The sequence below is a fragment of the Lagenorhynchus albirostris genome, chromosome 1 (genome assembly GCF_949774975.1).
Source record: "Lagenorhynchus albirostris chromosome 1, mLagAlb1.1, whole genome shotgun sequence".
NCBI classification, from domain to species: domain Eukaryota; kingdom Metazoa; phylum Chordata; class Mammalia; order Artiodactyla; family Delphinidae; genus Lagenorhynchus; species Lagenorhynchus albirostris.
Genome location: NC_083095.1, coordinates 8,617,728 through 8,639,809, shown reverse-complemented (window position 1 = coordinate 8,639,809; position 22,082 = coordinate 8,617,728). Strand labels below are relative to the sequence as shown.

At 46.9% G+C, this 22,082-nt stretch overlaps 1 protein-coding gene across 1 annotated transcript in view; it reads left to right on the top strand.

Moving 5' to 3' along the window:
* BDKRB1 (bradykinin receptor B1) overlaps positions 1 to 15,344 on the top strand; it is a 55,048-nt gene extending 39,704 nt beyond the window's left edge. The window contains 2 exon segments of the mRNA XM_060164632.1: positions 6,950 to 7,093; positions 13,495 to 15,344. Coding sequence (XP_060020615.1) covers positions 13,505 to 14,563 — 1,059 coding nt within the window. The 5' untranslated portion in view covers positions 6,950 to 7,093; positions 13,495 to 13,504 and the 3' untranslated portion in view covers positions 14,564 to 15,344.
* Positions 15,345 to 22,082: the final 6,738 nt, after the last annotated feature.

Here is a 22,082-nt window from a genome sequence, read left to right as displayed (position 1 = left end):
AGACGATATATAGATAGATATAGATAGATAGATGATAGATAGATAAATAGATGATAGATAGATACATAGACAGATGGATGACAGATAGATGATAGATAGATAGACAGATGGATGATAGATAGATCCTATTGGTTCTGCTTCTCTGGAGAGCCCTGACTGATACACATCTATGCCAACAACTCTCTTCTGAAAAATCTTCTCTGATCCAAATGCCTACTGGAAAGCCATTTAGGTATTTCACATGCATCTCCAACTTAAGTCCCAAACCAGCCTTTTTGATTCTCTTTTTAAGAAACATATTCCTCCCTTCATCTCCCCCATCTCGGTAAATGGTACCACCCCGTTACTCCTAGAAAAATCTTTGACGCTTCCCTCTGCCCCATGCACCACGAGGCACTCCCGGCCCTACCTCCAAACAGCATCTCAGACCCATCCCCATCTCTGGCTCCCCTTCCAGCCTTGAGCCCTTCCAGCCCATCCGCCACACAAGAGCTAGCTGACCGTTCTAGATGTTTAGAACCTTTTGGTGGCTTCCTGTTTCTGGTCGATGTGCTATCCGGACGCTCCTTAGGGAATGAGGGACCTGCTACCCCAGCTGCCAGGGAAGCTGCCAGCAGGTAGTGCTTACCTTAAGCGCTACTTCTTCCAGGGCATCCTGCATCCAGTGGCTGAGAGCAGGTAGGAAGCCCAGCCATCTTGCCCCAACTCAGACAGCTTTGAAGGGTTATCCCATCCAGGAATTTTCACAGGTCTTCAGAGGCTTCTCTTAAGACTATGCTGCAGCTCCGTTCTCCCTTTGCCCCAGATCCTTCCTTCCTTTTACTCTCACAGGTCCTGATCCCTTGGACCTCCTGCACCCTGCAATGCCACTGGACCTGGGAAGCTCCAAACTCCATCAGCCGCTGTCCCAGGCTCCGTCTGGTCTGGCCCTGCCCAGCGTCCACCTCCGCTCCAGCCCTTCCACCTTCTGTGTTCGCTTCTTCAGTTCCTCAGGCAGAGGGAGCTGTCACAGCCTCAGGGCCCTTGTTCATGCTGTCCCCTCTGCCCTCACTAAGCTCCTCTGGCTCTGCAATTGGTTTCTCCTGTTGCTCCCAGTTTTCCCTCTGCCTCCCTGACCTCCCTCGGTACAAGCCCTCACACCCTCTCTGTTTTGTGGAACACTGCATCCTGAGCTGTTTCTTCATAGAACGCACCACAATTACAATCACAGGTGGTTTTCTCTGTTTGCTTGTCTGTCAAGGGTGACCCTGAGTCTTACAGGAAAGGTAAAAGTTATCTTCCGCATTCAGTTCCCCTGTACCCAGAGTCTGCAGCTCAAAGAAGCACCCCCCATCATGGGGGCCAACATGATCTATGTTAAAGACAAACGCTCACAGCATCAATTCCATCTCCATTAAATACACCATATGAGAACTACTGGTTTCAAAGGAAGAGGAATTTTACTTCATGGTCCCATTTTTTGTGGTACATGTGGGCCAGTTAGGCATCTAGGCTGACTAGAAAATGGGCACTTTCTCCTAGATTACACAGAGAAAAGTCATAAAAGTGGGAAAACTACATCAATATATAAACATTCATCTTACCCTGTGAACATCTGTATAAAGTGATATTGACAGGTTCCATGCATATGTATGACCTTCAGAACTGCTCTCAAAGTAGGGCATGATCTCAGATAAAGAAACCGAGGGTCAGAGCATTCCCAGGGTTGTGTGGGTTACCCAGCTCCCTTCCAGGAGCATTGCAGGTGGACGGCCTCCTCCTCTGTACCCACTCTCTCAGATCTGAAACTGTTTAATTCCTTTCCTGCACCAAACCAAGAGCCTTTGGGGGCACACCTGCACAGGGCCTGCCCCAGGGTAGGAGCTATGTGATCTCACATAAAGAAAGACTAAATGGGGCGGGGTAGGGGAACGGCTAGAACCTGGGCTTTCTGACTGCAAGTTCCAAGTGAGTGTTCCACAAACACATCTGTGCACATGTGTGTTTATGGTATGCATGCGGGTCCTTCCATCTACAATATTTTTCTCAGCTTGTCTGACTTCCAAACTCCTATTCGTCTCTCAAAACCCCACTCAAATATCCTTCCACCATGAAACTTTCCCAACTCTGCCTTGAGCAGAATTAAATCCTTTCAGTCTTGACACTCAGACAGAAGCTTGGCACTTCATTGCCACTTTGCATTCCACGAAGTATAGCCACTGGATGTCTGCCTGTCTTTGTGCTCAGCCAGACCAAGAGCTGCTCAAGGGGACAGCATTCACCTTTGTCCCTCCAGTGCCCACACAGGACCTGGCACCCACAAGGGGTTTGGGACATGCATGTTGATACAGAGACAAGCTGTTGATATTCTTGTATATAAATAAATAGAGTTATGAAGTCATTCAGCAAATATTTATTAAGCAGGTGAGCCCTGTTGTAGGAGCTGGGAACATGACTCTAATCAAAAGAGATAAACCCTTTGCCCGGTGCAGCTCACATTCTGCTGGGAGAGACAGGAAGTAAAAGATAAACGGACGAACGTATCCAGGTGATGATAACGGCTGTAACAAACAGTGAAGCTGGGCAAGCGGAGGAAAGGCTATTTCAGGGGAGGGCTCTCTGATAAGGGGGGGGATGTGTGGGGACCAGAAGGACCTGAGGGAGTGAGCGTGCAGGTCCCTATGGGAAGGGCACTCCAGGCAGAGAGAATGGCCAGTGCAAAGGCCCTGAGGTAGGAGACAACACGGCTTGTTCAAAAGGAGGCCAGGGAACAGGTGGAGAGAGTGAAAGGGATGCCCAGAAATGCATCAGGGGGTGGGGCGCTGTGGCCTTGAGGGCCACTGTCAAATCTTAGTGTCCTCCTGGGCCCGAGACAGGACATGCCATGGTCTGACTTGGGCGGTAGAACACCGAGGAACATAGCTGGCCATCCTCTGGCAGGCCCCTTCTGAGTGCTGCCCCTGGGGGGCATTTCCTGAGTGCCAGCATGTGCCAAGCTCCCGGCTGTGTTAGCTCATGGGATCCTCCCAGCTTCCCTAAGAGGAGGTTTCTAGTGAGCCCACTACCCAGCTGAGAAAACCTGATCTCCCAGAGCAAGACCAACGCGGGGATGGAGAGTTTTCTGTGGACTTTCTTAAACTTTCGTGGTCCATGGAACCCCTGTCCCAGCGGAGTTTTTTCTGCAGAGTGACTGGCCCCAAGAACCCTTGGCTTCTAAACGGCCATGAACTCAGGCCAGGGCAGCACCTGCACCGCCTGAATGCCCAGGACACACTCAAGTTGGCAGCTGTCTCCCTGTCGATTTCTGGGTCTTTGCGCTTTGTTAAACCTACAGGAGGAGTTTATTTTTATCTCCCTGGCATCATGACCTGTTACTCCAGCCCTGCCCCGCCCTGCCCCCTTCGTGCTGCAGCTGTGCGGTGCTCTTCTGCCGTGGCCTTTGCCACACAGGGCTGCAGGTGTCTGCTTGCTCACCTGCTAGATCCACCCGAGCGTGAGTGGCCCAGCACGGATGCTGAGACATCCTCTCTGCCCCCCGCCCCCAGTTCGCCCCTGGCCCCATGGAGCTGCTCCCCACGTGTTCGCAGAACAGGAAGAAAAACGTTCAGACCTGCGCTTACAAAGCAGCAGAGCTTACAATGGGATTTGAATGATGCATGCACGTGAAGCAGAAAGAGAGGATTGGGAGGGTGATTTCTAGCGGACGCTCACAGGTCGGTGAGTCCAGATGCATTAGGCGCATGGGACTTCCCTCTCAGCCAGAATGGAAGAACCAGGTAGAGGTGGCTCTGGGTGATACAGCAGGACTGCCAAGGAGTCTGTGAATTCCAGGGGGGTTGAAGTAACAAAATCCAAGTCTCTCCGGAATATTCATCTAGCCCAAGGATAAACTGAAGGGGAAAAAATCAGAAAGCAAGGAGATTGGTTTGGGGTTCTTTGTTGCAGGCTTATTTGCTTCATGAGTGTCTAAAACCAAGATGGGAAGGAAGGCTTGGGCAGAGGGGAAGAGCGCTAGCTAGACGGAAACGAAAACGCTGCCTTTCATCCTGGTGGGAAGTCGCCCCGCGGCCCCGCGGTAGTTTTCTTTCCTTAACTGCAGTGGAGGTTGTAAGAGAGATGCCAGCTATTTTAAGGGCTGAGTAGGACCCTCGCCCACACCCCCGCGCAAGAGGCTAGGCATATAGATATCATTCGTAGAGTTGCGCTGGATGAAATATACCAGAGTCTTTGACCTTGAAGAAGCTGCTGGATGTGACTAGAAAGGAGAAGAGACCAAGTGACTCCAGGGCTTAGCGGCTGGAGAGCCGGAAAGCGATCCTGAATGCCAGAGTGGGGACATAACCTCTTCGTCCCCAAGTTCCTACAACTCCGGCGCATCCTTTCCTTGAATCTGCATCGAGCATAGTCCGAGCCCAACCGTACCTGCCTGGGGTCCTGCTGCGTTAACACTGAGGGCAATTTCAGGGAGGGTCGGTCTGTCCCGCCCAGCTGGCCAGGCTGTCCTCTGTTTCTGGGTCTTCCACCAGCCACCTCTTTGTGCCTTATAACGGTCTCTGTTGTAAATCATTTTAAATTAGTTAAAATAATCATTTTAAATCTGTTAAAATAATTTTTAACACATTAAAAAACAGCTTTAGGGGGCTTCCCTGGTGGCGCAGTGGTTGAGAGTCCGCCTGCCGATGCAGGGGACACGGGTTCGTGCCCCGGTCCGGGAAGATCCCACAGGCCACGGAGCGGCTGGGCCCGTGAGCCGTGGCCGCTGAGCCTGCGCGTCCGGAGCCTGTGCTCCGCAACGGGAGAGGCCACAGCAGTGAGAGGCCCGCGCACCACAAAAAAATAAAAAAGAATCAGTTTTATTAACTAACGTATATTAAGTTCACATACTTAGTGAACAAAGCATTTCACAGTCCACTGTACGATCCTCAATCAGAATACAGATTTCACAGGAACTCGGAGGCATTCTTCTTCTGGTATAATGATCGGAGAATTGTGATTTCTATGGTTCACAAAACGGGGCCTAATTATTTAGTAAACGTGGATGAACATTACTTTTACTACCTCTTAGGGATGGGTTACTATACTTTTCTTGGGTATCTATGAAGATGTCTTCATTTCAGCCATGTCAACTAATATTTGTGACTTCTATCTATTGCTTTTATGAATACCTATGCCCACCTCCCCACAAGGGTCCCAGTGCCCAGGGGACTTCCACCCAGAACAGCTCACACCAGGCCTTTGCCATGTCACTCTCAGCCTCCTCCTATCTTCTCCACGTTCCAGGGATCTGTGGTCCCTTCCTACACGTGGGGTTCCCTCACCCTGCCCTCAGACCCCAGAATTCAGGCTCCCACACCCCACAGCCCCAGAGGCAGAAGGAGACCCTCTCCTCCCTGCACCAAGGCCCACTTCCCTTTTCCCATCCCGGAAAGCAACAGTGGAAGCAACCATTTTCTTCAGAGAACTTTCCATTCCACCACAGGGTGGGGCTCCCCAAGGCCTCAGCAGGGCTGTCACAGTGCCACTTACTCAGCCCTCACTAGTGGCATGTGACATACTGACAGTCCTGGCCACGTGGCCCTGCCACGCACAGGCCACTTCTCACAGTCTGTCCTCCACGTGAGGCAAAGCCAAGGTCAGGCCTGTGTACCCCACCTCCCGGCAGGGCTGGAGTCATGATATCCTGTGGGTAAACCTGTGTTGGAGCCGGCAGACATCTCCTGAGAGTAGATACTTCTCAGAAACAATCCTGTGTAAACTCACATCAAAGGGAGAAAAGCCAACCACCTTCTGCAAAGGCGGGTCTGGCTGGTGAGACTCTGATCTACATTACTAATTAGGAAGGACTGACGACTGGGATTTGGAGACATTTCTCCAGTTAAAATCTACCCCAAAATGATGGCAGGCACTCACCTAACATCTGCATGACTAAAAAGTCCCCGATCTCTCCTGATACAAAGGGCCCTTCCCCAGAGATAAATTCCAGCTTCCTCCCTAAAATACACATCTGATCCTTGGGGTGTCCTTTTTTTTTTTTCAACCTGCTTCCACAATTTTAAGATGTCCAGCAATGGGAGAAAACTGCTAGGAAATTCAAAAGTGCAGTTTATCTCCAGTGAGGTGTTAGTAATAGAAAAGGGAAACACGGTGAGGAGGCCAGATTCTGAGGACAAAGGGGACATTTTCTGCTCCAGACACGCCAGGCTCAAGGTGACATCAAGAAGTACAAGCAGAGCATCCAAGAGGCAGGACTAGGGTGTAGGGAGGACAGAGGCCTGAGATTTGGGAGTCACTTTCCAGAAGCTGGAATCAAGCCCTGGTGTGGAAGCATTCTCCTGCACTTAGGGAGGGAGATTAGAACATCTCCATTTTTAGGGGCTAAGATAGAAAGTAGGCGGCATCCGGTCAAAGGCTCTTGAGGTCTGACTCTCAAAAAACCCAGAAATGTCAGACTGTCTGAACACGAGGCCCTGAGTGGTCCAACTTGATATCCGCAGGCTTACATCAAAAACAGACTTCAGAACTGCCAGGGAAGATGATGGAGAAGTGCATCTGACCTTACTCAGCTCTGCCTATTGCATGAGTCAAGCTCTTTGTGGCTCACTGTTTGTTTAATGGGATCCACAGTGATGGATTCTTGGTGATGTACCCTTCGTGACCCAAATTCAAAAGTGGACATTCAAGTCAGCTCCCACAAAAGCTGCTGCAGAGCCCCAAGCGTTCAGGTCCCCAGTGCGAATGGGTAGAATCATCACTCAGGCTTGTGGGGACTCAGTGATGCCAAAATGTGTTTTAAGGGCATGTTGGTCACCATATCATTCTTGGGCAGGATTGCGGGACCTTCCCAGATGTTACGAAATTAAAGATGGAGATGGTAGTTGAGTAATCACTTTTCAGCCCTAAAGTGCAAAGTTGTTTTTCTTTCAAAATTCCAGCTTGTCTCCTCTGTCTGAAAGACCCACTTTTTCAGCAGTCCAGCCGATGACATCACTGGAGTAGGAGTTATGTAATTTAAGGCCACCACACTTCCATAGGGCTTCCCAGAACAGAAGATCTCTCCAGAGGCCACTCTCACCATCAGAAAGCCCAGCTGAAGTTGCGACCTCTTTCACTTTGGGTAAGTAAATGACCATCTTTTTTTCCTCTCTTATCAGAGTAAAATATAAGAGAAGATTCATATCTCAGGGGAAAAAATTTTCCTTTTACAACTAATATTGGCAGAGTCTTCAGCTTTCTGTTTCAGCTTTCTGTTCTGTTGTTTCTGTTGTTGTAATCCTGAATCCATTTAAGAGGCTGTGTTCCATGCCTACTTTGGGTTTTAGATGCTTTTCCAGAAGAGGAGGAGGAAGGATGTTTGAAACAGGAGAGTACCTCCGGCAGCTCTTTACCTCAAGGTCGCATGAAACATGGAGAAGCTGAATGCAGTCATCAGAGCTCCGTGTGGACTCTGACCAGTTACAGTCTACAAATTCCAATTTATAAAAATCAAATTGGTCTCCCCAGGATCGCTTACAAAATTTCACAATGCCAATAACTGGTTGGGTTATTTGTGGACTGAAAACAGTATCTTATGATGTGATTGGGTTGACATCCTTTAAGATCTATGTATTTCAAATGCCTTTATCCTCACCTCACTGTTGAAATCGGAATTAATTTGAAGAAGGCTAATTTGTTGAAGAAGTAGCACGCACCAGTGTTCTCACGTGCAGAACTCAGAAAGTATCACATAGAAATTACAGAACCGATCATCTCTAGTACACTTGCCCAATGTCACTCTTGACTTTTTCAGATAAGATCAAATATGACTAATCATATCAATAGCTGCTGGGTTTTGACCACGTACTACGTGCCAGGCAAATATCAGAGCTAAGTCTCGGAACCAACAAAGGAAGCTTTCTCCTCTCTGGCCAACTTTACGTAAACACAGGCAGCAGCTGGTAAAGACGACCTCCTGAAAATAGGCTCGGCTTGAACAAACACGTGCCGTGGCCACGGACCCAGCCGGGTCCCATGGGATGGCGGGCAGTGTCTGCTGAACCAATCAGATTCGAGCTGAAGTAAGAGGTTTCTGCTGCTGGCATAGGTGACAGTTCCTGGTTTCCTGGGCAGGGTGAAGCCTTGACCCGTGTATTACTGTCCAGTTGCTGTTGTAACAAATTAGCACAAAGCTAGCGGCTTCAAACAACACAAATGTGTTATCTGATATTCCTGGAGGTCAGAGGTTCAAAATCAGCCTCACTGGGCTAAAGCCAAGGTGTTGGCTGGGGTTGTGCTCCTTCTGGAGGCTCGAAGGGAGAAGCCGTTCCTTGCTTTTTCTGGCTTCTAGAGGCTGCCTGTGTTCCTTAGCTCATGGCGCCTTCTCCATCTTCCAAGCCAATGGCATAGCATCTTCTACTCTCTTCCTGCCTTTGACCGCCCGCTACCTCCCTCTTTTACTTATAAATGAAATCACTTTCACTTGTGATGACGTCAAGCCCACCTCCATAATCCAGCATCATCTCCCCATCTCAAGATTCTTACCTCAACCCCATCTGCAAAGTCCCCTTTACCATGTAAGGGAACATATTTGCAGGTTCCAGGGACTAGGATGTGGACACCTTTGGGGACCATCATTCTGCCGACTGCACGGCTCTGGGGTACAGCCCATGTTTTTGTCTGGCGGTGCCCGGGCTGCCCCTGCCTCTTGCTGACCTGTGGTCCCTCAGGAGCACACAGGAGCCAGGCCCCCTCCACTGCCTCCCAAAGCCACCCTTTCCTGCCCAGACACCCACACTTCAGAGGGGACTCGACCCCTGTCTCACACGTTCAAGGTGACCTGGAGGAGGAAAGGGAGGGAAGCAAAGCAGACCACATCCGGGGTCTGTCTCAGCATCCACAACGAACCGCTCCCCTCCTTCCAGCTTCTCCTTAAACCTCCTGGTGGTGAAAGCTCCAAGGCTGGCGACGAACGAGAATCCCACTGCCAAGAAGCCAGGCCCTCCTGGAACTCGGCTTTCCGGAATTTTAGTTCCTTAGTTTCCTAGTGTGCTAGGTGCCAGGTAATCCCTGAACTGTTCCGCAGCTCAGGAAGAGCAGAAAAGGGGCCTCTTGGTACTTTCCAACCTCGTGTTCCGACACCAGAGTAGCCCACATGAAGGAGAGGTTGCTTACACTCGGAGGGACCAGGACACTTTATCATCACATTATTACTACCGTAGTCATCACCATTATTATTGTCGCGGTGGTCATCATCATTTGAGCTTCATATTTGATGCTTTGCAGCCTACAAGGGGATTCTACAGGTATAATCTCCTTCAAGCTTCACCATGACTCTTTGTAATAACTGCCGTTATTCCCATTCTACAGACGAACAAACTGAGGCTCAGAGAAGTTATCTGACTTGCCCAGAATCACAGTTTGGTGACCCCAGGACCCAAGCCCAGGCTCCCTAACACCAGGCCCATTCTCTTTACGGTCATAGCACGCTAGGTAAAAGAGGTCCAACCCTGAGCTGGGCCTGGAAGAAGAGCCATGTATAAACAGACTGGCTCCTATCGCCGTATGAATGTAAGCAAGTCACTTCACTTCTCTTCACCTCTGTTTGCCCATCTGTACAATGGGCACAAGACAGCCATCCCTCCTCCCAGGCATGTTGTCAGGATCAGGTTACCTAAAGCCCAGCACAGCCCACAGATCACAGGTGTGGCTGACAGTGAAGGGTCGGATCTGGCATCAGGGGCTTACTCTGCAGCCCCAGCGTCGGTGGGAGATTGGGGCTGAGACAGAGATGCTCGGGTTTTCCATGGCACATAGAGCTTCCTTAGCACGTGCAGCGAAGCACACGGGAAGGAATGGCATGAGGCCCAACGGCAGTCTTAGGAAGCAGTTCCCACATGTGTGTGTAGTACAAGGGGGCTGCCAGGGGGAGGGGGCGTGGAGGGGCCACCAGGTATCCGAGTGTATTGCTTTCCTGTGGCTGCCAAAGCAAATCACTACAAGACACTTAAAACTGATTATATTATATTGATGGAGTTATCAAGTAGTTCTAATCAAAAGCTATTTTTAAAAAATATGTATATTTAATTATATATACATGTATGCATATGTATACACACACACCCCCCAACTAATTGGTTATATTACATTAATGGAGTTATAAAGTAGCTCTAGTCAAAAATATTTCTTCCAGAAAAGTCTAAATATATTCATCCATCTACATATATTAAGGCAAAATGAAAGATTTTCTTTATGCTAATGAACTGAACATTGAAAAATAACATAAGCAAAATAATTCGTTTGGGTACATATGCAAGTGCTACAATTAGCTTCTTGGGCTTGTACCTGACTCTCATACGTCTTTGGCATTTTCCAGAGAATGTATTTTTCTCTCAATATGGTCTTATTATTTTTAATGGTTCCATATAATTGCCTGAACTTTTTTTCCTTCAAATTTTATGGTTCATAAATTTAAATTAGCACCTTCAATGGACTCTTCTCTTGGACCAGAAAATATTTAATGAAGAAAATGTTCTCTCTGCAGGTGTTGAGGTATCTGATAAACTCTGAGCAAATTCTGCCAAGCAGAGGCTATTCTCAAGTCTAATTCTTTGCATATGGAATTATGTAAATATTTCAGCCCAGATATTTTCACGGGTGCTGTCTTTTTGCCTTAGTTCGAGTTCCTTCAACAAATATTTTCACCACATTAAACTCTTCAGGTAAGTTGTAGCTATTTATAAGTTTTGATTGCTTTGTCAGATTTAGATGTGGCAGATCAGGGGCTGTCCCGATTTCATCTCAATTTTGTACAAAATATGAACTTCTCCAATTGAAAAGATGCTTCCCACAAATTGAGACATTCCAAAGCTCATTATAAAATTCAACAATTAAACCTTGTGCACCATTTGACCACTCATCGCTTAGTTTGATCATTTTCTCCCGTGCCTTTTTAGCTATAAATTTCAATTATTTTCTGCATAAAATTTTGTTTTCAATAACTACAATCTGCTAAAAGCTGCTGCTTCAGTGCTCCACTCATTGAATACTTGTTCGAAGATTCCTCGTCGATTTGGAACAAAATTCTACAAAAATTCTCAACTCTGCTGTAACAAATAGTTGAGTAACATTTTTCAGCACTTAGTGTCTTCTAAAATTGATTTACGATGGGCGGCAGAGAAAGAAAATGCATGCTAGAGTTGTTTTAATTCCTCATCCAGGGAATTCCCTGGCGGTCCAGTGTGTAGGACTCTGTGCTTTAATTGCCGAGGGCATGGGTTTGATCCCTGGTTGGGGAACTTCACAAAGATTTCACAAGCCTCACGGCACGGCCAAAAAAAAATTCCTCATCAACTTCAGCACAAAAGTTCGTAGTTCAGTAATTCTGAACTACAAATCTTATGTTTTAGGATTTTGTAAATCTTGTCAAATATAACCTCCATATCAATTGGTAAAATACTGAAACTCGTTTATATGCAATTACAAATTGTGTGTGCAAAGTTACACATTCATCATTGACTTCCCTGAGAGACAGAAGTTCAGGACTTAAATTGTCATTAAACGTTCTTTTTTTGCTCATTGTTGCCAGAAGGACTCATTGCAAAATTGAAAAGTATTGCCAAATAACAAAATAAATACTTCATTGTGGATTTATGCCCTGAAATCAATGACAGAAGAAGAGTGTCCTTTCTCCTCCATACACTCTGGGTCAGAACCCTGTAAGCCACGGATATGTCATAGCCTCCTAACCCTTCATTTCCCGTGTCCTCTGCTGACCTGTCAGCTGGCAGCCCAGCAGCTGATTCTCTTCTCTGCCTGCACTCTCCCTTGGTGATTTCATCCAGTCCTGTGGCTTTAAATACCAAATACCATCCATGTGATTACAACTCCCAGTGATGTATCACTGTCTCAGACGTGGTCTCCCAACACCAGTGCTGTGTAGCCAACTGCCCCAGTATCCCCACCTGATGTCCGACAGACAGCTCAGCCTTCACACGTCCAGATGTGAACCCCCGATCTTCCCCGCCAAGAAAACTGCTCCACCGTCACTCTGTCGTCTCCAGTTCAGTTGACTGCAGCTTCCTATTTCCGGGGGCTCAGGCCAAACATCTAAGCATCATGCAATTCCTCTTTTGTCATAACCCATATCCGACTGGAAATCATGGTGATTCTATCTTCAGACTATACCTAGAGCCTGATCACATCTCACCGCTTCCATGGCTGCCCCTCCCCGGCTAACAGGTTTATTCAGTATACTTATTGTCATCGCCTCTCTCCTCCCATAAGGCTAGAAGCACCTTGAGGGCAGGGGGTGTTGCTTGTTTGATTCACGGCTATGTCCCAAACACCTAGAACAGTGCCTAGCACATAGTGTGCTCAGTACATACTTGACCAGTGGATGAATGAATGGAGGGACCCGTGGATTTTACCCAATGTGAATGGCAGTGTGTGGGTTACCGTGTCACAGCGAGAAGGTCATCACGTCCTCCGCAGATGAGGAAAGTCGGGCTCAGAGACACAAAGTGATTGCCTAAGACTGCAGAGCTGAATAGGTTTTCCCGAGATCAGCTCTCTTACGCGATATCTTGTGTTGGATGCTATGAGTTTCGCCGAGTTGAAGGGAAGGACTCTTAGGCATCACTAAGGATAACGATGATGATAACAGTAGCTAACGGGTAGCAAGTGCCTACAAAGAGCCAGGAACCCTTTGAAGCACTTTGCATATATTAACTCATCCAGGTGGGAGGAGGGATTTTAGGTGTGGAGTGCCAGAAACCCCCCACCTTCTACTACTGCCCTCACCTCCTCCACCTTACTGGTCCCCGTCCCAGTGGATCAGCATCCCTGAGGGCCGGGCCTCTTCCTTGCTTCATTCCATCTTCGGTCATCGACCACTGTCTCCATGTCTGCCTCCCTCTAGACGGTGAGCACCTTCAGGGGGCTGGGCCCTGTTCCCCGGATCTCCAGCACCTGGCAAAGTACTGCCACAAAGTAGGTGCTTCTTCAATCAAACACGAGCACCTACTTTGTACCAGTACTTTGTGTAATGAAACACTGCTAATAACAATGGTATGGTTGTAAATAAGACTCGCCCTCCCTTTCCACTGAGCGCTTCCTCTAAGCCAGGCGACCAGGCCAAGCTCTCCACAGATACACTCGCCAGTCCTTGCCACAATCCTACAAGAGGGATACAATTAGGTCCAATGTTCAAAAAGGAAAATAAAAGTCAGTTGGTCTAAGTGGCCCACAGCAAGTAGTTACGTCAAGATTTGAACTCGGGTTTCAAAAGCCCTGGTCCTTTCCTTTATACCCGGGGTCAGCATACTTTTCCTCTAAGGGAATAGGGGGTAAGTATTTTCAGTTTGGCAGGCCAAAGGGCCACTGTTGCAACCACTCAACTCTGCTGTTGTAACACAAAAGGTAAATGAATGGATGAGGCTGTGTGCCAATAAAACTTTATTTTCCAAAACTGGGGACACACTGGATGGGCTGCTGGCTAGAATTGGCCGCCTCCCGTGTGATGCTCTGTAATGTTCATTGCAGGTCACCGTGGATGGCCTCCCGGACCCTCCTGGAGTTCCAGTCCTCCAACCAGAGCCAGCTCCCGCCTCCAAATGCCACGTCCTGCGACAGCGCTCAGGAAGCCTGGGACCTGCTGCATAGAGTCTTACCCACGTTTATCATCACCATCTGCTTCTGTGGGCTGCTGGGAAACCTCTTTGTGCTGTCCATCTTTCTCTTGGCCCGACGGCGTCTGAACGCGGCAGAAATCTACCTGGCCAACCTGGCGGCTTCCGACCTGGTGTTCATCTTGGGCTTGCCCTTCTGGGCAGAGAACATCTGGAAGGAATTCAACTGGCCTTTCGGAGCCCTCCTCTGCCGCGTGGTCAACGGTGTCATCAAGGCCAATCTCTTCATCAGCATCTTCCTGGTGGTGGCCATCAGCCAGGACCGCTACTGCGTGCTGGTGCACCCCATGGCCAGCCGGAGGCGGCGGCGACGGCGGTGGGCTCAGGCCACCTGCGTGCTCATCTGGGCCATGGGGGGCCTCCTAAGTATCCCCACGTTCCTGCTGCGCTCCGTCCAAGCTGTCCCGGAACTGAACATCTCCGCCTGTGTGTTGCTGTACCCCAGCGAGGCCTGGCCCTTTGCAAGGATGGTGGAGTTAAACGTGCTGGGGTTCCTCCTCCCACTGGTTGCAATTGTCTTCTTCAACTGTCACATCCTGGCAGCCCTGCGAGGGCGGGGGCAGGTCAGAAAGACAAGGCACGGGGGGCCCACGGATGGCAAGACCACGGCCCTGATCCTCTTGCTTGTGGCTGCCTTCCTGCTCTGCTGGACCCCCTACCACTTCTTTGCCTTCCTGGAATTCCTGCTCGAGGTGCGGGCTGTCAGAGGCTGCTTCTGGGAGAATTTCACCGACCTGGGCCTGCAATGGGCCAACTTCTTTGCTTTCATGAACAGCTGCCTGAATCCAGTGATTTATGTCTTTTTGGGCTGGCTTTTCAGGACCAAGGTCTGGGAACTTTATAAACGATGCATCCCTAGATGACTGACTCCAATATCCACGTCCCATAGAAAAGAAATCCTTCAACTTTTCTGGCGGAATTAAAACAGCGGGGAGGGACTTCCCTGGTGGCACAGTGGTTTAGAATCCTCCTGCCAATGCAGGGGACACGGGTTCGAGCCCTGGTCCGGGAAGATCCCACATGCCGCGGAGCAACTAAGCCTGTGCGCCACAACTACTGAGCCTGCACTCTGGAGCCGGAGAGCCACAACTACTGAAGCCCGCGCACCTAGAGCCCGTGCTCCGCAACAAGAGAAGCCACCGCAATGAGAAGCCCGCGCACTGCAACGAAGAGTGGCCCCCGCTCGCCGCAACTAGAGAAAGCCTGCGCGCAGCAACGAAGACCCAACACAACCAAAAATAAATAAATAAAATAAATAAATTTATTTTAAAAAGTAAGCATCAGGGAGCCAAGAAGTGTGACTTCCTCATCAACTATTACTGACGTAATAAATACTACTGTAATAAGCTGAATGATGGTCCCCCAAGATCACCAGGACCTAGTCCCTGGAACCTGTAAATGTGTATAGGGTAATGGGGACTTTGCAGATGTAATTAAGCAAAGGATCTTGAGATGGAAAATTATCCTGGGTTATCTGGGTGACCCAATGTCATCACAAGGGTCTTTATAAAAAGAGGAGGCAGAAGTGTCAGAGACAGAGAAGGCTGGAGGGATACAATGAAGGGGCCACAGGCCAAGAATTGCAGGTCCCCTGTCGAGACGTGAAATGGCAAAGAAATGGATCCTCCCTGGAGCCTCCTTCTGGAACCAGCCCTGCTGACATCTTGATTTCAGCCCAGTGATGCCTGGTCTCCAGAACCAGAAGGTAATAAATCTGTGTTGTTTTTTAAGTCACCAAGTTTATGGTTAATTTGTCACAGCGGCAGGAAACAAGTTTCCAGTGAGCATGTCTTGTTACCTTTCCACTTGCCTGTCCATCCAAAATGTTCTAAGTTAACTGCTAGGACTAGAGAGATGAGAGCCTATCCACAAGGAGCTTGCGTAGATCGAAATAATTATAGTATATAAAAAAAGTATAATATTAAAAAAAAGTATAAAAAAAGTATAATATAAAAAAAAAGTATAAAAAAAAAGTAAATGAGAAATCGCATGCGCGTGACACAGACCCAGTACCTGGAGCATTCAGAGGGAAAGGGGATGATCTCCTTCTAGGGTTATCAAAAAAGAGGCTGTGGGGCTTCCCTGGTGGCGCAGTGGTTGAGAGTCCGCCTGCCGATGCAGGGGACACGGGTTCGTGCCCCACTCCGGGAGGATCCCACATGCCGCGGAGCGGCTGGGCCCGTGAGCCATGGCCGCTGAGCCTGCGCGTCCGGAGCCTGTGCTCCGCAACGGGAGAGGCCACAGCAGTGAGAGGCCCGCGTACTGCAAAAAAAAAAAAAAAAAAAAAAAGAGGCTGTGGACTCTACCCGGAAGATGGCGGAAGAGTAAGACACGGAGATCACCTTCCTCCCCACACATACATCAGAAATACATCTACACGTGGAATAACTCCTACAGAACACCTACTGAATGCTGGCAGAAGACCTCAGACCTCCCGAAAGGTAAGAAACTCCCCACGTACCTGGGTAGGGCCAAAGAAAAAAGAATAAACAGAGACAAAAGGATAGGGATGGGACCTGCACCAGTGGGAGGGAGCTGTGAAAGAGGAAAGGTTTCCACACACCAGGAAGCCCCTTCGCGGGCGGAGACTGCGGGTGGCGGAGTGGGGGAGCTTTGGAGCCATGGAGGAGAGCACAGCCACAGGGGTGCAGAGGGCGAAGTGGAGAGATTCCCGCACAGAGGATCAGGGCCGACCGGCACTCACCAGCCCGAAAGGCTTGTCTGCTCACCCGCCGGGGCGGGCGGGGCTGGGAGCTGAGGCTCGGGCTTTGGTCGGAGCGCCGGGAGAGGACTGGGGTTGGCGACATGGACACAGCCTGCAGGGGGTTAGTGCACCACGGCTGGCCGGGAGGAAGTCCGGGAAAAGGTCTGGACCTGCCAAGAGGCAAGAGACTTTTTCTTCCCTCTTTGTTTCCTGGTGCATGAGGAGAGGGGATTAAGAGCACTGCTTAAAGGAGCTCCAGAGATGGGCGCGAGCCGCGGCTAACAGCGCGGACCCCAGAGACGGGCATGAGACGCTAAGGCTGCTGCTGCCGCCGCCACCAAGAAGCCTGTGTGCGAGCACAGGTCAGTCTCCACACCTCCCCTCCTGGGAGCCTGTGCAGCCCGCCACTGCCAGGGTCCCAGGATCCAGGGACAACTTCCCCGGGAGAACGCACGGCACGCCTCAGGCTGGTGCAACGTCACGCCGGCCTCTGTTGCCGCAGGTCCACCCCGCACTCCGTACCCCTCCCTCCCCCCGGCCTGAGTGATCCAGAGCCCCCGAAGCAGCTTCTCCTTTAACCCCGTCCTGTCTGAGCGAAGAACAGACGCCCTCAGGCGACCTACACGCAGAGGCGGGGCCAAATCCAAAGCTGAACCCTGGGAGCTGTGCGAACAAAGAAGAGAAAGGGAAATCTCTCCCAGCAGCCTCAGGAGCAGCGGATTAAATCTCCACAATCAACTTGATGTACCCTGCATCTGTGGAATACCTGAATAGACAACGAATCATCCCAAATTGAGGACATGGATTTTGAGAACAAGATATATTATTTGTTCCCCTTTTCCTCGTTTTGTGAGTGTGTATGTGTATGCTTCTGTGTGAGATTTTGTCTGTATAGCTTTGCTTTCACCATTTGTCCTAGGGTTCTATCCGTCTGTTTTTGTTTTTTACTTAAAAAATTTTTTTTCCTTAATAATTATTTTTTTATTTTAATAACTTTATTTTATTTTACCTTATTTTATTTTATTTTATCCTCTTTCTTTCTTTCTTTCTACTTTTTCTCCCTTTTATTCTGAGCCGTGTGGACGAAAGGCTCTTGGTGCTGCAGCCAGGAGTCAGTGCTGTACCTCTGAGGTGGGAGAGCCAACTTCAGGACACTGGTCCACAAGAGACCTCCCAGCTCCACATAATATCAAATGGCAAAAATCTCCCAGAGAGCTCCATCTCAACACCAACACCCTGCTTCACTCAACGACCAGCAAGCTACAGTGCTGGACACCCTATGCCAAACAACTAGCAAGACAGGAACACAACCCCACCCATTCGCAGAGAGGCTGCCTAAAATCATAATAAGTCCACAGACACCCCAAAACACACCACCAGACGTGGACCTGCCCACCAGAAAGACAAGATCCAGCCTCTTCCACCAGAACACAGGCACTAGTACCCTCCACAGGAAGCCTACACAACTCACTGAACCAACCTTAGCCACTGGGGACAGACACCAAAAACAACAGGAACTACAAACCTGCAGCCTGTGAAAAGAAGACCCCAAACACAGTAAGTTAAGCAAAATGAGAATACAGAGAAATGCACAGCAGATGAAGGAGCAAGATAAAAACTCACCAGACCTAACAAATGAAGAGGAAATAGGCAGTCTACCTGAAAAAGATTTCAGAATAATGATAGTAAAGATGATCCAAAATCTTGGAAATAGAATGGAGAAAATGCAAGAAACGTTTAACAAGGACCTAGAAGAACTAAAGATGGAACAAGCAATGATGAACAACACAATAAATGAAATTTAAAATACTCTAGATGGGATCAAAAGCAGAATAACTGAGGCAGAAGAACGGATAAGTGACCTGGAAGATAAAGTAGTCGAAATAACTACTGCAGAGCAGAATAAAGAAAAAAGAATGAAAAGAACTGAGGACAATCTCAGAGACCTCTGGCACAACATTAAACGCACCAACATTCGAATTATAGGGGTTCCAGAAGAAGAAGAGAAAAAGAAAGGGACTGAGAAAATATTGGAAGAGATTATACTTGAAAACTTCCCTAATATGGGAAAGGAAATAGTTAATCAAGTCCATGAAGCACAGAGAGTCCCATACAGGATAAATCCAAGGAGAAATATGCCAAGACACATATTAATCAAACTGTCAAAAATTAAATACAAAGAAAACGTGTTAAAAGCAGCAAGGGAAAAACAACAAATAACACACAAGGGAATCCCCATAAGGTTAACAGCTGATCTTTCAGCAGAAACTCTGCAAGCCAGAAGGGACTGGAAGGACATATTTAAAGTGATGAAGGAGAAAAGCCTACAACAAAGATTACTCTACCCAGCAAGGATCTCATTCAGATTTGATGGAGAAATTAAAAACATTACAGACAAGCAAAAGCTGAGGAAGTTCAGCACCACCAAACCAGCTTTACAACAAATGCTAAAGGATCTTCTCTAGGCAAGAAACGCAAGAGAAGGAAAAGACCTACAATAACAAACCCCAAAAAATTAAGAAAATGGGAAAAGGAACATACATAACGGTAATTACCTTAAATGTAAATGGATTAAATGCTCCCACCAAAAGACACAGATTGGCTGAATGGATACAGAAACAAGACGCATATATCTGCTGTCTACAAGAGACCCACTTCAGACCTAGAGACACATACAGACTGAAAGTAAGGGGATGGAAAAAGATATTCCATGCAAATGGAAACCAAAAGAAAGCTGGAGCAGCAATTCTCATATCAGACAAAATAGACTTTAAAATAAAGACTATTAGAAGAGACAAAGAAGGACACTACATAATGATCAAGGGATCGATCCAAGAAGAAGATATAACAATTGTAAATATTTATGCACCCAACATAGGAGCACCTCAATACATAAGGCAAATACTAACAGCCATAAAAGGGGAAATCAACAGTAACACATTCATAGTAGGGGACTTTAACACTCCACTTTCACCAATGGACAGGTCATCCAAAATGAAAATAAATAAGGAAACACAAGCTTTAAATGATACATTAAACAAGATGGACTTAATTGATATTTATAGGACATTCCATCCAAAAACAACAGAATACACATTTTTCTCAAGCACTCATGGAACATTCTCCAGGATAGATCATAACTTGGGTCACAAATCAAACCTTGGTAAATTTAAGAAAATTGAAATTGTATCAAGTATCTTTTCTGACCACAATGCTATAAGACTAGATATCAATTACAGGAAAAGATCTGTAAAAAATACAAACACATGGAGGCTAAACAATACACTACTTAATAATGAAGTGATCACTGAAGAAATCAAAGAGGAAATCAAAAAATACCTAGAAAAAAATGACAATGGAGACACGACGACCCAAAACCTATGGGATGCAGCAAAAGCAGTTCTAAGAGGGAAGTTTATAGCAACACAACCCTACCTTAAGAAACAGGAAACATCTTGAATAAACAACCTAACCTTGCACCTAAAGCAATTAGAGAGAGAAGAACAAAAGAACCCCAAAGTTAGCAGAAGGAAAGAAATCATAAAGATCAGATCAGAAATAAATGAAAAAGAAATGAAGGAAATGATAACAAAGATCAATAAAACTAAAATCTGGTTCTTTGAGAAGATAAACAAAATTGATAAACCATTAGTCAGACTCATCAAGAAAAAAAGAGAGGGGCTTCCCTGGTGGTGCAGTGGTTGAGAGTCTGCCTGCCGATACAGGGGACACGGGTTCGTGCCCTGGTCCGGGAGGATCCCACATGCCGCAGAGCGGCTGGGCCCGTGAGCCATGGCCGCTGAGCCTGCACGTCCGGAGCCTGTGCTCTGCAATGGGAGAGGCCACGACAGTGAGAGGCCCGCATACCACAAAAAAAAAAAAAAAAAAAAAAAAAAAAAAAAAAAGGGAGAAGACTCAAATCAATAGAATTAGAAATGAAAAAGGAGAAGTAACAACTGACGCTGCAGAAATACAAAGGATCATGAGAGATTACTACAAGCAACTCTATGCCAATAAAATGGACAACCTGAAAGAAATGGACAAATTCTTAGAAATGCACAACCTGCCAAGACTGAATCAGGAAGAAATAGAAAATATGAACAGACCAATCACAAGCACTGAAATTGACACTGTGATTAAAAATCTTTCAACAAACCAAAGGCCAGGACCAGATGGCTTCACAGGCGAATTCTTTCAAACATTTACAGAAGAGCTAACACCTATCCTTCTCAAACTCTTCCAAAATATAGCAGAGGGAGGAACACTCCCAAACTCATTCTATGAGGCCACCATCACTGTGATACCAAAACCAGACAAGAATGTCACAAAGAAAGAAACCTACAGGTCAATATCACTGATGAACATAGATGCAAAAATCCTCAACAAAATACTAGCAAACAGAATCCAACAGCACATTAAAAGGATCATACACCATGATCAAGTGGGGTTTATTCCAGGAATGCAAGGATTCTTCAATATACGCAAATCAATCAACGTGATACACCATATTAACAAATTGAAGGAGAAAAACCATATGATCATTTCAATAGATGCAGAGAAAGCTTTTGACAAAATTCAACACCCATTTATGATAAAAACCCTGCAGAAAGTAGGCATAGAGGGAACTTTCCTCAACATAATAAAGGCCATATATGACAAACCCACAGCCAACATCATCCTCAATGGTGAAAAACTGAAAGCATTTCCACTAAGATCAGGAAGAAGACAAGGTTGCCCACTCTCACCACTCTTATTCAATATAGTTTTGGAAGTTTTAGCCACAGCAATCAGAGAAGAAAAGGAAATAAAAGGAATCCAAATCGGAAAAGAAGAAGTAAAGCTGTCCCTGTTTGCAGATGACATGATACTATACATAGAGAATCCTAAAGATGCTACCAGAAAACTACTAGAGCTAATCAATGAATTTGGTAAAGTAGCAAGACACAAAATTAATGCACAGAAATCTCTGGCATTCCTATACACTAAGGATGAAAAATCTGAAAGTGAAATCAAGAAAACACTCCCATTTACCACTGCAACAAAAAGAATAAAATATCTAGGAATAAACCTACCTAAGGAGACAAAAGACCTGTATACAGAAAATTATAACACACTGATGAAAGAAATTAAAGATGATACAAATAGATGGAGAGATATACCATGTTCTTGGATTGGAAGATTCAACATTGTGAAAATGACTCTACTACCCAAAGCAATCTACAGATTCAATGCAATCCCTATCAAACTACCACTGGCATTTTTCACAGAACTAGAACAAAAAATTTCACAATTTGTATGGAAACACAAAAGACCCCGAATAGCCAAAGCAATCTTGATAACGAAAAACGGAGCTGGAGGAATCAGGCTCCCTGACTTCAGAGTATACTACAAAGCTACAGTAATCAAGACAGTATGGTACTGGCACAAAAACAGAAAGATAGATCAATGGAACAGGATAGATAGCCCAGAGATAAACCCACGCACATATGGTCACCTTATCTTTGATAAAGGAGGCAAGAATGTACAGTGAAGAAAGGACAGCCTCTTCAATAATTGGTGCTGAGAAAACTGGACAGGTACATGTAAAAGTAGGAGATTAGATCACTCCCTAACAGAATACACAAAAATAAACTCAAAATGGATTAAAGACCTAAATGTAAGGCCAGACACTATAAAACTCTTAGAGGAAAACATAGGCACAACACTCTATGACAGAAATCACAGCAAGATCCTTTTTG